This window comes from Triticum urartu, chromosome 4A (genome assembly GCF_056163025.1).
Source record: "Triticum urartu cultivar PI428250 chromosome 4A, HENAU_Tu73, whole genome shotgun sequence".
NCBI lineage: Eukaryota > Viridiplantae > Streptophyta > Magnoliopsida > Poales > Poaceae > Triticum > Triticum urartu.
In genome coordinates, this window is record NC_141876.1 from 48,186,504 (window position 1) to 48,198,459 (window position 11,956).

Sequence of the window (11,956 nt, forward strand, 5' to 3'; positions counted from 1 at the left end):
ATACATCAACCGCGTGTGTTACCGTGATGGTCTCTTCTCGACGGAGTCCGGAAAGTGAACACGGTGTTGGAGTTATGCTTGACGTAGGTTATTCTAGGATCACTTCTTGATCATAGTTTCTCGAACGTGCCTTGCCTTCTCTTCTCGCTCTCATTTGCGTATATTAATCACCAAATATGCTAGTCGCTTGCTGCAGCTCCACCTCATACCTTTTACCCTTCCTATAAGCTTAAATAGTTTTGATCGCGAGGGTGTGAGATTGTTGAGTCCCCGTGACTCACAGATTACTTCCAAACCCAGTTTGCAGGTGCCGTTGAACCGTGCAGATGACACAACCAAGCCCAAGGAGGAGCTTGATGGAGATCTTGCCCTTTGTATTGTTTCGTTCTAGTTGATCAGTAGTGGAGCCCAGTCAGGACGATCGGGGATCTGTGTAGTATTTGGGGTAGTCTTCTTTTATTTTGGGTTTCGTAGTCGGACCTTGATTGTATCTGGTTGATGTAATGCTTTATTCATGTAATTGTGTGAAGTGGCGATTGTAAGCCATCTATGTATCTCTTTCCCTTATGTATTATATGGGTTGTGTGAAGATTACCTCACTTGCGACTTTGCTTTCAATGCGGTTACGCCTCTAAGTCGTGCTTCGACACGTGGGAGATATAGCCGCATCGAGGGCGTTACACTTTATTAGCATTGTTTTTCCATCTTTCTTCTGTTTTAGTGTTCACACGGGAGCACATGAACTCGAGCTCCAAAATACCTTGCCCCTAGGGACAACCACAATTGTCATCTTTTGTGTAACCTTGACATATTATTTAACTAGATTTTTTGTCCAAAAAGACCACCTGCCCAGTAGAATTGCCAGAAAAGACCCTTTCCGGATGAAATTGGCAAAAAAGACCCCCTGGGCCGTGGCGGCAGGCGCGACAGCCGACACATGGCACCTGCCGCCATGCCCGGAGGTGGCAACACTGTTAACCGTACTGTTCACGCAGGAGACGAGGAAAACAACGACGAGGCGAGCGAACAGTATCTGCCGCCTCACGTAGTGGCGGCATCACTGTTCACGCGCGAGTGAACAGTAATTTCGAAAAAATCGTAAAAAATAGCAGAAAAATCTGGAATTTTTTAGCAGCAAAAACAATCGCGTGTTCTAAGTGGGTGCAAAGTTTCAGAAGTTTTTGAATATTTCTGCTATTTTTTTAATTTTTCCGAAATTACTGTTCACTCGCGCATGAACAGTGTTGCCGCCACTCCGTGAGGCGGCAGGTACTGTTCGCTCGCCTCGTCGTTGTTTTTCTCGTCTCCTGTGTGAACAGTATGGTGAACAGTGTTGCCGCCTTCGGGTGTGGCGGCAGGTGCCACGTGTCAGCTGCCGCGCCTGCCGCCACGGCTTAGGGGGTCTTTTTTGCCAATTTCATCCGGAGGGGGTCTTTTCTGGCAATTCTGCTGGGCGGGGGTCCTTTTGGACAATTTGTCATTTAACTACTCACCACTATGATCATTTTTCATAGACCAAGTGTATAATAGAGTAAAATGTTACTTTTATTATGCAAGTTTAAGTAGATGTTTAATAGAGTAAATATTTTCCTTTATTATTTGAGTTTAACTAGATGACGGGTGTGATATTTAGTGATCTTCGAGTTGGATTGTGCTTGGATAGAATGAAGAAAAAAACTATCTTATCCTCTTATACTCAACTATGCATCACATAGGGAAAGGTCCTCCAGTCCCACTTTTCACTATTTGTGAATTTGTGATCATGGTCTTGTTCCTCGGTGTTTCAGCGATAAAGCAACGATCTGACAAACCTGCCTCATGGGAGGTGTGTCCCTGGTCATAGTACATTCAATGGTTTAAGATTCCCACGCTCTTTTGGTGGGTGGCTCATGTGGCAATTCAAAATTTTGAGTTCAGTGTAGACACAGTCTTGTATGGTCCCTTTACTAGTGTATGGAAGCATCGCAATGCGATTGGTGGATGTTGAGATGATGTCAAAGTGTTGTAATGCAACTATCTAGTTTTTTTATGTTCTTAGCTTGTGGTTTTTATTTTATTATTCTATAATTTATTGTAAAGTTTCATTTCATATATTATAAAGTAAAATATTTGTTTATATAAAGAAAAAGATTACCACCAACTACCATGGTGAACCATGGGCGAGCTAGCAGGTTAGGCCAGGTGGGCCGTGGCCTATCCTATATTTTGGAAGGAAAAAATGGACACTATGACTTCTTTCGCAGCCCAATAAAGAAAGCAATAAACTATACTAGCTAGTGAGGCCCGCTATACAACGTCCATGCCTGGGCTGAATCAAAGGTGGCCAACGATCCACCCCGGGGATGGCACACACTTAAATAGGCTTGGCCCGACACGACAAAGGGGCGGCCGTTTTATAATCGGGTCAGCCGGCGTGGGTCTCACCTCGGCGGATGAGCACGTCATGGAGGGTAAACGGGCCGGTTTGACACGACACATGTTCCGGCCGCCTAACGTGCTTTTTAGCCTTTTGGGCTGTTTGTCTCATTTTTAGCCGTTTGAGCCAACAACATGGTAAAATTTCAGAAAAACATTTTTTCTTTAAAAGATAAACATGCCATGTCAGCCCATGGGCCTCACCTCGATGGACGAGCATGGCACACGGTGTGCCCGTGGACCAGAAATAGCCTGTTTAGTCATGTGCCAGATCGGGTATTGTGTGCTTGTGGGCCGGCCCGTTTGACCAGCTATAGGTCGAATCCTTCTCCAATAGTAAAGCAGGGCCTTGTCAAACGGATAGGTAATGGCGAAACCACTCTCATATGGGAACAAAACTGGCTGCCTCGGGAGGAGTTTCTTCGTCCCCTTGGCTGTCGTGTTCACAACCCACCCACAAGGGTTTCTGAGCTGATCGTTAGGGCCACAGCTTCTTGGAATCGAGAACTCGTCCAGGCTACCTTCTTGCAAATGGACGCAGAGATCATTCTCGGAATACCTCTCTGCACGCGCAACCTAGAGGATTTCTGGTCTTGGCATCATGAAAGGCATGGTTCCTTCACAGTTAAATCGGCATACAAGATGCTTGTGGCGACCAAACAGAGAAGGGAGGCGTGGTTAAATGGAGAAGCTGGTCCATCAAACGTAAGGGCAGAAAAAGATGAGTGGAAATATCTCTGGAAAACAGCAGTTCCTGGGAAGATCCGTATGTTCCTATGGAGGTTATCTAAACACTCACTACCAACCAATGATGTCCGAGCACACCGTCATATGGCCAATTCAAGCACCTGCGGCCTTTGTGGGATTCAGGACTCTTGGCAGCACTCTCTCCTTGAATGCACATCTTCAAGAAGCGTTTGGGCACTAGCGAAAGAGGAGATCACACATAAAATCACGTGTAATACCGAACCAAAGGCGAAGAGCTGACTTTTTACAGTCATGGGACTGCTGACACATGACCAATTTATCACAATGGCAATCACTCTTTGGTCCATATGGCATGCCCGGAGAAAAGCTATACATGAAGCAATATTCCAGAGCCCTCAAGCAACCCATGGCTTCATCGAGAGGTACCTGCAGGACTTGGCGATCATTCAAATTACAGGTCAGAATCAGAGTACAAATGTCGCCATGCCACGACCAGTTCATCCGAAACCAAAAAAAACTCCTCCGGGACACCATAAAATCAATGTTGATGTAGGTGTTCAAGTGAGGAGAGGTGGATCAGCGGTAGCTGTCTGTAGAGATGAAGATGGCAACTATATTGGAAGCTCGGCTTTGGTAGTTGAAGGAGTTTGTGACCCCCCTACTTTGGAGGCAATAGCATGCCGTGAAGCTTTGGCCCTGGCAGAGGATCTGGGTATTCATCATTTCACTGTAGCATCCGATTGTCGACAGGTCGTGCTAGACATCGGCAGAAGGGCACGCGGGCATTATGGCGCTGTCATCAACGAGATCAACATAAAAGCTTCTACTTTTTCTTGTAATTTTTCTTTTGAAAGTCATGCTGCAAACTATGAAGCACATCACTTAGCTAAATTTGCGCTTTCTAGAGGTCCGAGACGCCATGTCTGGTATGGTGTGCCTTATGACCAAGTGTGTATTCCACTTCATGTGGATTTTGATGAATAAAGCATGCTTTTACCCCTCAAAAAAAAACTTGAGGACCAGGCAGGAAAATCCTATTCGACGCACTTTGCGTCAAATTGTCAGCGAATTGCACAGGCGAGGCGACCTACCGAGCGACTTGTGCCGGGCCATCTGTAGCGTACATACAGCTTTCAGGTTCCGCTTTTGGGAACCTTCTAGAGGTTTCCCAGCTGGTTTTGGGAACGTTCTGGAAGTTTCCTGGACTGGTTTTTCTATTTCTCCTTTTTATTTTTATTTTTATTTTCCTGTACTTTTTTCTTGTTTCTGTTTATTTTTTATTTTATTTTTCCTTTTCAAGTTAATTTCTTCTCTCAACAATTTTTTTTGCAATTTAAAATGTTTGTATTTCTTAAAATATGTTCATTTTCCAGATTTTGTTTCTATTTTCTAATTTTGTTCAGAAATTTCAAGAATTTTTTAGTATTTTTAAATTTGTTCACTTCATTTTCAAAAATGTACATAAATTCATAAAATTTTAAAATTTCTCAAAACGTTCCCATTTCTGAATTTTGTTTAGAATTCTAAAAATGTTTATGGGAAGAAAATGTTCCTCTTTTAGAAAATTGTTCACAAATTTAGAAAATGTTCATCTTTCCAAAATTTGTTCGCAAATTCAGAAAATGTTAGGAAACTTCATAAAATGCTCGTGTTTTCAGAAAATTGTTCATTTTTTAATAAAAATGTTCATGTTTTCAAAATTTATTCACAAATTCAAGAAGTCCATGTTTTCGTAATTTGTTCACAAACTAACACAATGTTTACAAGAATTTCATAAAAATTCGCGTTTTCTGAAAATATTATTAGTTTCTGAAAATGTTGGCATTTTTAATTTTGTCGCTGGCTGGAGCTCTGGAGCCGAGCAGAGCTGAGCTGTGTTAGCGCACGCTCGGGAGCAGAGCAGCAGCCCGCATAGTGAAGCAGACACATCCAAGCTGAGGTTAGATCTGTATTGGAGAATTTTGAATTTCACCTGGTATAATTTTCCTGGCTCCGCCACTGCATGGAACACTTGCAGAATCTTATTGGATCTCGATCTCGTTGTTTGAGTTCGAAGCCGATCATGCTGCCCGTTTCGATTTCAGAGTGATTCAGAAGCCGCCATCTTTTTTTTAGGGGTCAGAACCCGGCCGTTAAAGCTTTCCATTTTTTTAGCGTAGCCCGTTAAAGTTTCAATGTCCAGCACCTTGTGACTTGTCAGCCCAAGCACACTATATTGGGCCAGATTGTTTTCGATAGAATAGATACAATGTGGCCCATCTAAACAGTGAAAAGTGTCCCTCAAAAAAAAAAATTCTAAACAGTGAAAAGCTGAGGTGGTCAGTCAGCGCACGATTCCTCAAAGCGAGTTTTCCCTGCAAAACTCTCGCCGCTGCGAGTTCCCAAAAAGCGAAGCGACCACCGCCCCCCTCGCCGGAGATGCCGCCGGGGACCTCTCCGCCGTCGACGGAGGCGTGGACCTGGGAGAACGCCGTCGCCGGAGCGACCGCCGGCTTCGCCACCGTCGCGACCTTCCACCCGCTCGACGTCGTCCGCACCCGCTTCCAAGGTAACCCCCTCCCCCCCCTAAGCCCTAGGAGACGCAGAGCCCGACAGGTAACCTTAACCCTGCTGCTCTTTTGCTGGTGTTTAGTGAGCGGCGGGAGAGGGTTGTCCGACTTGCCGCCGTACAGGAACACGGGACACGCTGTGTACACCATCGCACGATCTGAGGTGCGAATCCCTCGTCGCATTTTGTGTTTTGTTTTCAGTTTTTCATCGTTTGGTGGACCAAACCTCGGCCATAGCTTAAAACCTTAATTGTATCGCATGTGTTTTAATCCTGTTGATTTTTCCGAAAATTTTGAATGCAAATCCTTACAATATGCAGGTGGGTTTTCTTGTACTTGTTACTTCCTAGTTAATTTTTTGCTTTAATTTGATCCCCGGAACTTAGGAAGCCGACAATGTATATGATAATCACATGTTCCTGGAAGCTTGGTTACCAATTAGCAAACAAAACGACTAAATATTCTGTTGTAGGATCTTCAGGAATTTGTTTCTTCTGGTATTTGAAGTATGAGGTATGCTGATCTGACTTCTTAATGTAGGGCCTGAGGGGACTTTATGCCGGCTTTTATCCTGCAGTCCTGGGATCAACCGTTTCTTGGGGGCTATATTTCTTTTTGTAAGTTCCATTAGTTCATTCTGCTGACCTGTTGAATAGTTGTAGTGTGGAGCATTCAATGCTTTATTTATCACTGAACTATCCCAAAGCAATCTGCTAATTTCAGAATTTAATTTCACTTTTTTCCTTTTCCTATATAATGATCCTATGCCACAGTTTACCGATTGGATGCTACTTACAGTAGTGCTGGCATTTTGACTAATGTTACAAACGTCTGTTTTGACAGTTACAACAGAGCTAAACAAAGATACTTACAGGAGAAGGATGTTCAGCTCCGTCCATTCGACCATCTTGCCTCAGCTGCAGAAGCAGGTGCTTTGGTTCGTACAGTAACTCCTGATCTAGTGTCTTTTTGTGATTTTGTCAGATTGGAGTTTCATGAAATTTTAGAATATAACTAGGCCTTTGATAGCAAGCCTAACCTGACATTTATTCTGACTGCCAACATGTGTTGGTGTTATTTGTTCACCTCAATTGTCTTCATCAAAATATCATTTATTCATGACAAATGTATTTTTCTTGTGTTTATACAGGTTTGCCTGTTTACAAATCCCATATGGCTGGTGAAAACACGGATGCAACTACAAACACCCGGGCATACTTCGTCTTATTCTGGATTTTCGGGTAATATATGCTTATCGTACTTGTATTTTTATTTTCTATAACTATCATACAGCAAACATATCGTACTAGAGTTGTGACTTGTTTTCTGTTGCAAATGAGTGACTCGTGCCATTCTTAGTTCTATGTGAAGCTGCTAAAATTAGTCTTATTTAGTTGAGCTCGTGTAAAAAAGATTGTTTCAAATCATTATAGCCATGAATTGTTTGTGTGCATCCTTCATGCCCATATTTCTTTCGGTCTATAGTTAGTACAAAATTTTGTGACCTTGCTTATTTGGTCGCTATGAAGCCAGATGCTTTGAGAACTATTCGGAAAGAGGAGGGATGGCGAGCACTTTATAGAGGGATCGGGCCTGGACTTTTGCTGGTATGCATCTTTTTTTTTTTGCTGAAATGCTGTTTAGTATTGTGCTGCTTTTCATTACAATCCTACAAATTTAGTCATAAAACTATTAGCCCCATGCTGTTTTAAGTAGCTCTAGATACATGAGTGCAATAACATGTAGCTATCCTTGACTCAGAATTATATATGTTCTGTGACTTCAGTTCATTCTTTTCTTGAATTTGTTGACCCAAATCTATGTCTTATCACTACCATTCATGGTATGGATTGATTTTTTTAAGTAGCACCTGGGTTTTAAGATGTTAGCATTCTACACTTTTCTCTGAGGTGTGGCCTATCAGATTTAGCTACATGCTTCAGGTAATATCCTCTTGTGAGGCTCCAACTAGAGAATGTGGGACGTCTTATTACTTGGATCATAGCTAGTCATGTTTTCCTAGTGCTATCTTGATGTCGGAAAATTACCTTGTTACGGAGATTATTCTTACAGTTCTCAGCAAGAAAGGAACTAGGAAGGTCAGATAAACTGTTTTACGTTGTAGTTTATTTAATATACATGTCAATGTCAGAATTTCCCAACGGTGCTTGTAGGAATTCGGTCGCTGTAAATTGTAATTGTGCTTAAGCAGAGGTTATGTCTATACCAGTTTCAATTAGTAAAGATGCATATGTTGTGGACTGTTGGGATAGTAACATTCTTAAGTATTTCTTCTGTTTTACTGTGATATCGTTGATGAATACATGCACTAATGTTTATTGCTGTGCCGTCATTGAAAGGTCACCCATGGCGCGATACAATTCACTGCCTATGAGGAACTTCGCAAGGCTATGATATCTGCGAAAAGTAAACAAACAAGGGGAGATGACAAAGGCAGCGAGGATTTATTGGTAGGCACCTAGTGATTGCATGTGTGCTCAGACATTAAACATCTAGCTTAATTTACAGTATAGACATTCTTATGTTTTCCCTGGATAAGTCTGTTCAGATGTTCAGAATTTTTCTTAAATTAGGTAGCTTAAACTTATGTATGACCATCCTTTATGATATGATACAGCATGTGAACTGTGAAACATAGGAGGATATCCTCACTTGTGAAGACCGTCAAGTAGTCAAATATAGGTGTTATGTAATATTGTTTCTTAGAAACCCTTATTTGAATATCAGTTACATACAAATTGTATGATGCATAAGCTGATTCAGGGCAATCAATATTCTTAGAACATTTAGGTAAAGTTATGTCTGCTTTCAAACACATTCTCTATCTGCTAGATGGGCAATTAATATGTCTGATATGCATTTGCCTTCATTATCAACAGAACTCCGTTGATTATGCGGCACTTGGCGCTGGTTCAAAATTATCTGCTATTCTGCTTACTTATCCTTATCAGGCAAGATTTAACTTCTGTTTATTCCCATCAACTTCATAAATGGTTGCTGCCGTCTTACTATACATACCAACTATGTATTTTTTTTGGATTTGCAGGTTATCCGAGCCCGCTTACAGGTTGGTTTCAGATTTAAAGCTCTGCATTTCATTTCTTTGGAGTTTAGCAGCAATAATAATAGTTCTTGTCTGCAAATTTTCAGCAACGACCTGGTAGTGATGGTATCCCAAAGTACTCAGATAGTTGGCATGTAGTGAAGGAAACTGCAAGGTGAGGGTCATTAAAGCTTCAATTAGATAAAGTTTTGGACTTCAGGTGGCATTACCGTTTCACGGAATCTGATGTTAAGCCATGGTTTATCTATCTTATTGTCTTATTTAATATGCACCTTACCTGGCTTTCTTTTCTCAAGCTTGGTCTACACTTCTGCCCACTGATCATCTATATTCTTCATTAATCTGTAGTTATAATGAGTATGCTGCATGTCATGTTTTTTGTTGTGACTTTGCTGGTCCTGAATGTTGGTTGTGCTACAATTTTGAGCAACGGTAACACTTACACATTTTGTTTGAATTCTCAATTTCTGCTGCAGGTACGAAGGTGTCCGGGGTTTTTACAGGGGCATCACGTCCAACCTGTTGAAGAACCTTCCAGCGGCTTCTGTGACGTTTGTGGTGTATGAAAATGTCATCAAACTATTCAGAGCAACCAAGGAGAAGACGTAGTTCCAACTTGCAACTGAAGCCAGGAGAAACATAGGAGGAAATAGGGAATATACTACTGTTCCATTCAAATACAGAATCTGTTCATTCACCACACTATCCGAGCTGAACGTGATGTTCCATCACATTTCCCAGTTCAGCTCTTGTTCATTTAACACAAACGGGATTTAGTTTGGCAAACTTGTTTTTTGTAGAGAAAACTCATTTTCTTTTTCTTCACGAAGGAATAGCTCATTGATTCATGTTGTCCAGTTAAATGCTTGTTGAATATAGTGCTGGTTCGCTCTGTGGTTCAACGTGTGATTGTGTGAGTTAATTTTTATGGCCGCTTGGGTTCACCCGACTGGTTTCAGTAAGAAATCTGCAAATTCTGCACACGACCACCCAATCCGTAGGTGTTGGAATTGGCAAGCCAATGTTGTTGCGAGGCGCGGCAACTTCTAAGAGGGCGACGACCACCAAATCTGTAGGTGTTGCAATTGGGATTTGATGGCTTGCAACGTCGATGATGTTTCTGAAACACAATCAATGTTGCAACGTGTGAGGCGAGGGGAGCTGCTTAATGGGTTGCAAGGTCGAGCCAATGTTGCAATGCGAGAGGATGATGTTTCTGAAACACAATCAATGTTGCAACGTGTGAGGCGAGGGGAGCTGCTTAATGGATTGCAAGGTCGAGCCAATGTTGCAATGCGAGAGGTGAGGGGAACGCTGGAGCCGCTTAAGGCCTTGTACAATGCGAGGAGCGGTGCTTAAGAAAAGTCTGATTTATTTCTCTAAACACCTTCCATTATACAAGGCCTAATGGATTGCAATGTCGTTTATGTTTCTAAAACATAGGCGTTGTTTCAAAAGGAAAAAAAATGGTTTGACGGGAGGGCAACAAGGCTTGTGTTGCAAAGCACCAGGCGCAGGACGTGCCTTGTTGCAAAGGAGGGCCCTGCCGTGCGAAAAATCGGACCCGACGCGTAGAGCTCCCCTAATTCTGAGTTCCTCTCCCTTACTCTGCCGGACTACAATTCTGATTCGGTATGGCCGTATGGGGGCTTCACTTCCGAATCGAGTCCGGCTCTCTCTCGTCTCAATCGCACCTTCCTGCTATAAAAGGAGCCCCAGACGCGCAAGCACATACTGAGCAAACTCGTGAACGAACACCTCCACCGCGGCCCGAGACCCTTCCCTTCTCCGCAGTCCGCCCGTGCAATCGCAGCGACTAGACATGGCCATGGCCATGGCCGCCGTGAAGGAGCACGTCCTGCTCAGCCAGCCCGACAAGCAGGTCCTGCTCGCCGAGATCCCGGCCTCAGGCTCGCGCGATCCGCAGCCGACGGTCACGCTCCGGCTGCTCGTCGAGCTGTGCAGCGACTACGGCGCCGGCCCCGCGGACGTCGACACGATGGAGGACGTGGCCTGCCGCGTGCCGCTCGCCGACCTGGGCCGCCAGGGAGCGGCCGACCGGGCGTTCAAGGCGCTGGTGGCCCGGATCGACAACCCGGCGCTGCGCCCGGAGGTCGCGGCGGAGACCGCGGCGGCCGCGGCGCGCGTCCGGGCGAGGTGCGTGACCGACGACCGCGACGGGCTCCGCGGCGTCGAGTTCCGCCTCCGCGTCGTGTTCGTCGACGACGCGTCCGAGGAGGAGGAGGAGGCGGACGACGACGAGTGCGGGAGCGACATGGAGTTCGGGGAGTTCGACCTGAGCGGCGCGCGGAGCCTACGCGGCCAGCAGACCGACGCCGGCTACGACTACGACGAGGACGACGAGGACGAGGACGGCTGCGGCGCCCAGTTCACGGTGCGCCCGTACCGCGGCGCCCCCACGCGAGGGGGAGGAGGGGCGCCGTCGTCGTCCCTGCTGCTGTCTGGCTTCGAGGCGCGCTCCGACGGGCCCGAGCTCACGGAGGAGCACGAGGTGACGTCGTACGACATACAGCGCGTCGTGCGCATGGCGCTGGGCGGCGGCGGGAGCGTGGAGGACGACGAGGCCTACCGGCGCGCGCTGGACGGCGGCGCGCCCGTGTCGCCGGCGTCGCGCGCCGCCATGGTCGGCCGGGCGCTGCAGTCCGCGAGGCAGCAGCAGCAGCGGTCGAAGTCACCACGCCCAATCTTCCCGATGCGTACCGGATTCTGATGCGCGCCCGATTGGATTGGATTGCAAACCTCTCGATGTTACTCGTGTGGTTCGTGAAGGGCTAAACCTGCTGCGATTTGTATGTCTGTATAAACCTATTTTGTAGCCATCCATTGAAGTTCGATTCATTTCTTCTTGGTAGAAAATATGCACCTGCATCTTACCATGGCCGAAGTAAATCAGGAACGATATGTTAGTCAAGATATGTTGATCTCTTGAAACATGCATGTGATGATGTTGATCTGTTATCAAAATCATAAGAATTTGTTTCCCCTTTCTCTGGTGATGACACTAGCATACATCTGGCAAGAATGTGAAGATTTTTTTGACAGTGCTACGGCGGGCTTACACCAGCCTGAACCATTTTCATTATAAATAAGAGTAAGACACAACACATCAGGTACAAAAGATGGCATCCAACATACACAAGAAGGCACAAGGAACAACAGAAGGAGAACCAGAAAAGAG

General features: G+C 44.9%; 2 protein-coding genes across 2 annotated transcripts; both read left to right on the plus strand.

Annotated features, from left to right (window-relative positions):
* The first annotated feature begins 5,439 nt into the window (after positions 1-5,439).
* Positions 5,440-9,659, plus strand: FOLT1 (folate transporter 1). Its single transcript, XM_048713556.2, has 11 exons — positions 5,440-5,671; positions 5,756-5,835; positions 6,213-6,289; positions 6,516-6,609; positions 6,823-6,913; positions 7,206-7,279; positions 8,033-8,143; positions 8,573-8,644; positions 8,740-8,760; positions 8,844-8,911; positions 9,234-9,659. The coding sequence occupies exons 1-11, from the start codon at positions 5,542-5,544 to the stop codon at positions 9,364-9,366; spliced, it is 951 nt and encodes a 316-aa protein (XP_048569513.1). The 5' UTR covers positions 5,440-5,541; the 3' UTR covers positions 9,367-9,659.
* A 498-nt stretch (positions 9,660-10,157) lies between these two features.
* On the plus strand, positions 10,158-11,813 carry LOC147974703 (uncharacterized). Its single transcript, XM_087517710.1, has one exon. The coding sequence runs from the start codon at positions 10,580-10,582 to the stop codon at positions 11,486-11,488; it is 909 nt and encodes a 302-aa protein (XP_087373836.1). The 5' UTR covers positions 10,158-10,579; the 3' UTR covers positions 11,489-11,813.
* Positions 11,814-11,956: the final 143 nt, after the last annotated feature.

Excerpts from the sequence above, each read along its gene's own strand:
- LOC147974703 (XM_087517710.1), top strand. The coding sequence starts at position 10,580 with ATGGCCATGGCCATGGCCGCCGTGAAGGAGCACGTCCTGCTCAGCCAG.
- FOLT1 (XM_048713556.2), top strand. The coding sequence starts at position 5,542 with ATGCCGCCGGGGACCTCTCCGCCGTCGACGGAGGCGTGGACCTGGGAG. Across the intron at positions 8,645-8,739 it reads TGCTTACTTATCCTTATCAG|GTTATCCGAGCCCGCTTACA; the intron begins GCAAGATTTAAC and ends TTGGATTTGCAG. Across the intron at positions 8,761-8,843 it reads TTATCCGAGCCCGCTTACAG|CAACGACCTGGTAGTGATGG; the intron begins GTTGGTTTCAGA and ends GCAAATTTTCAG.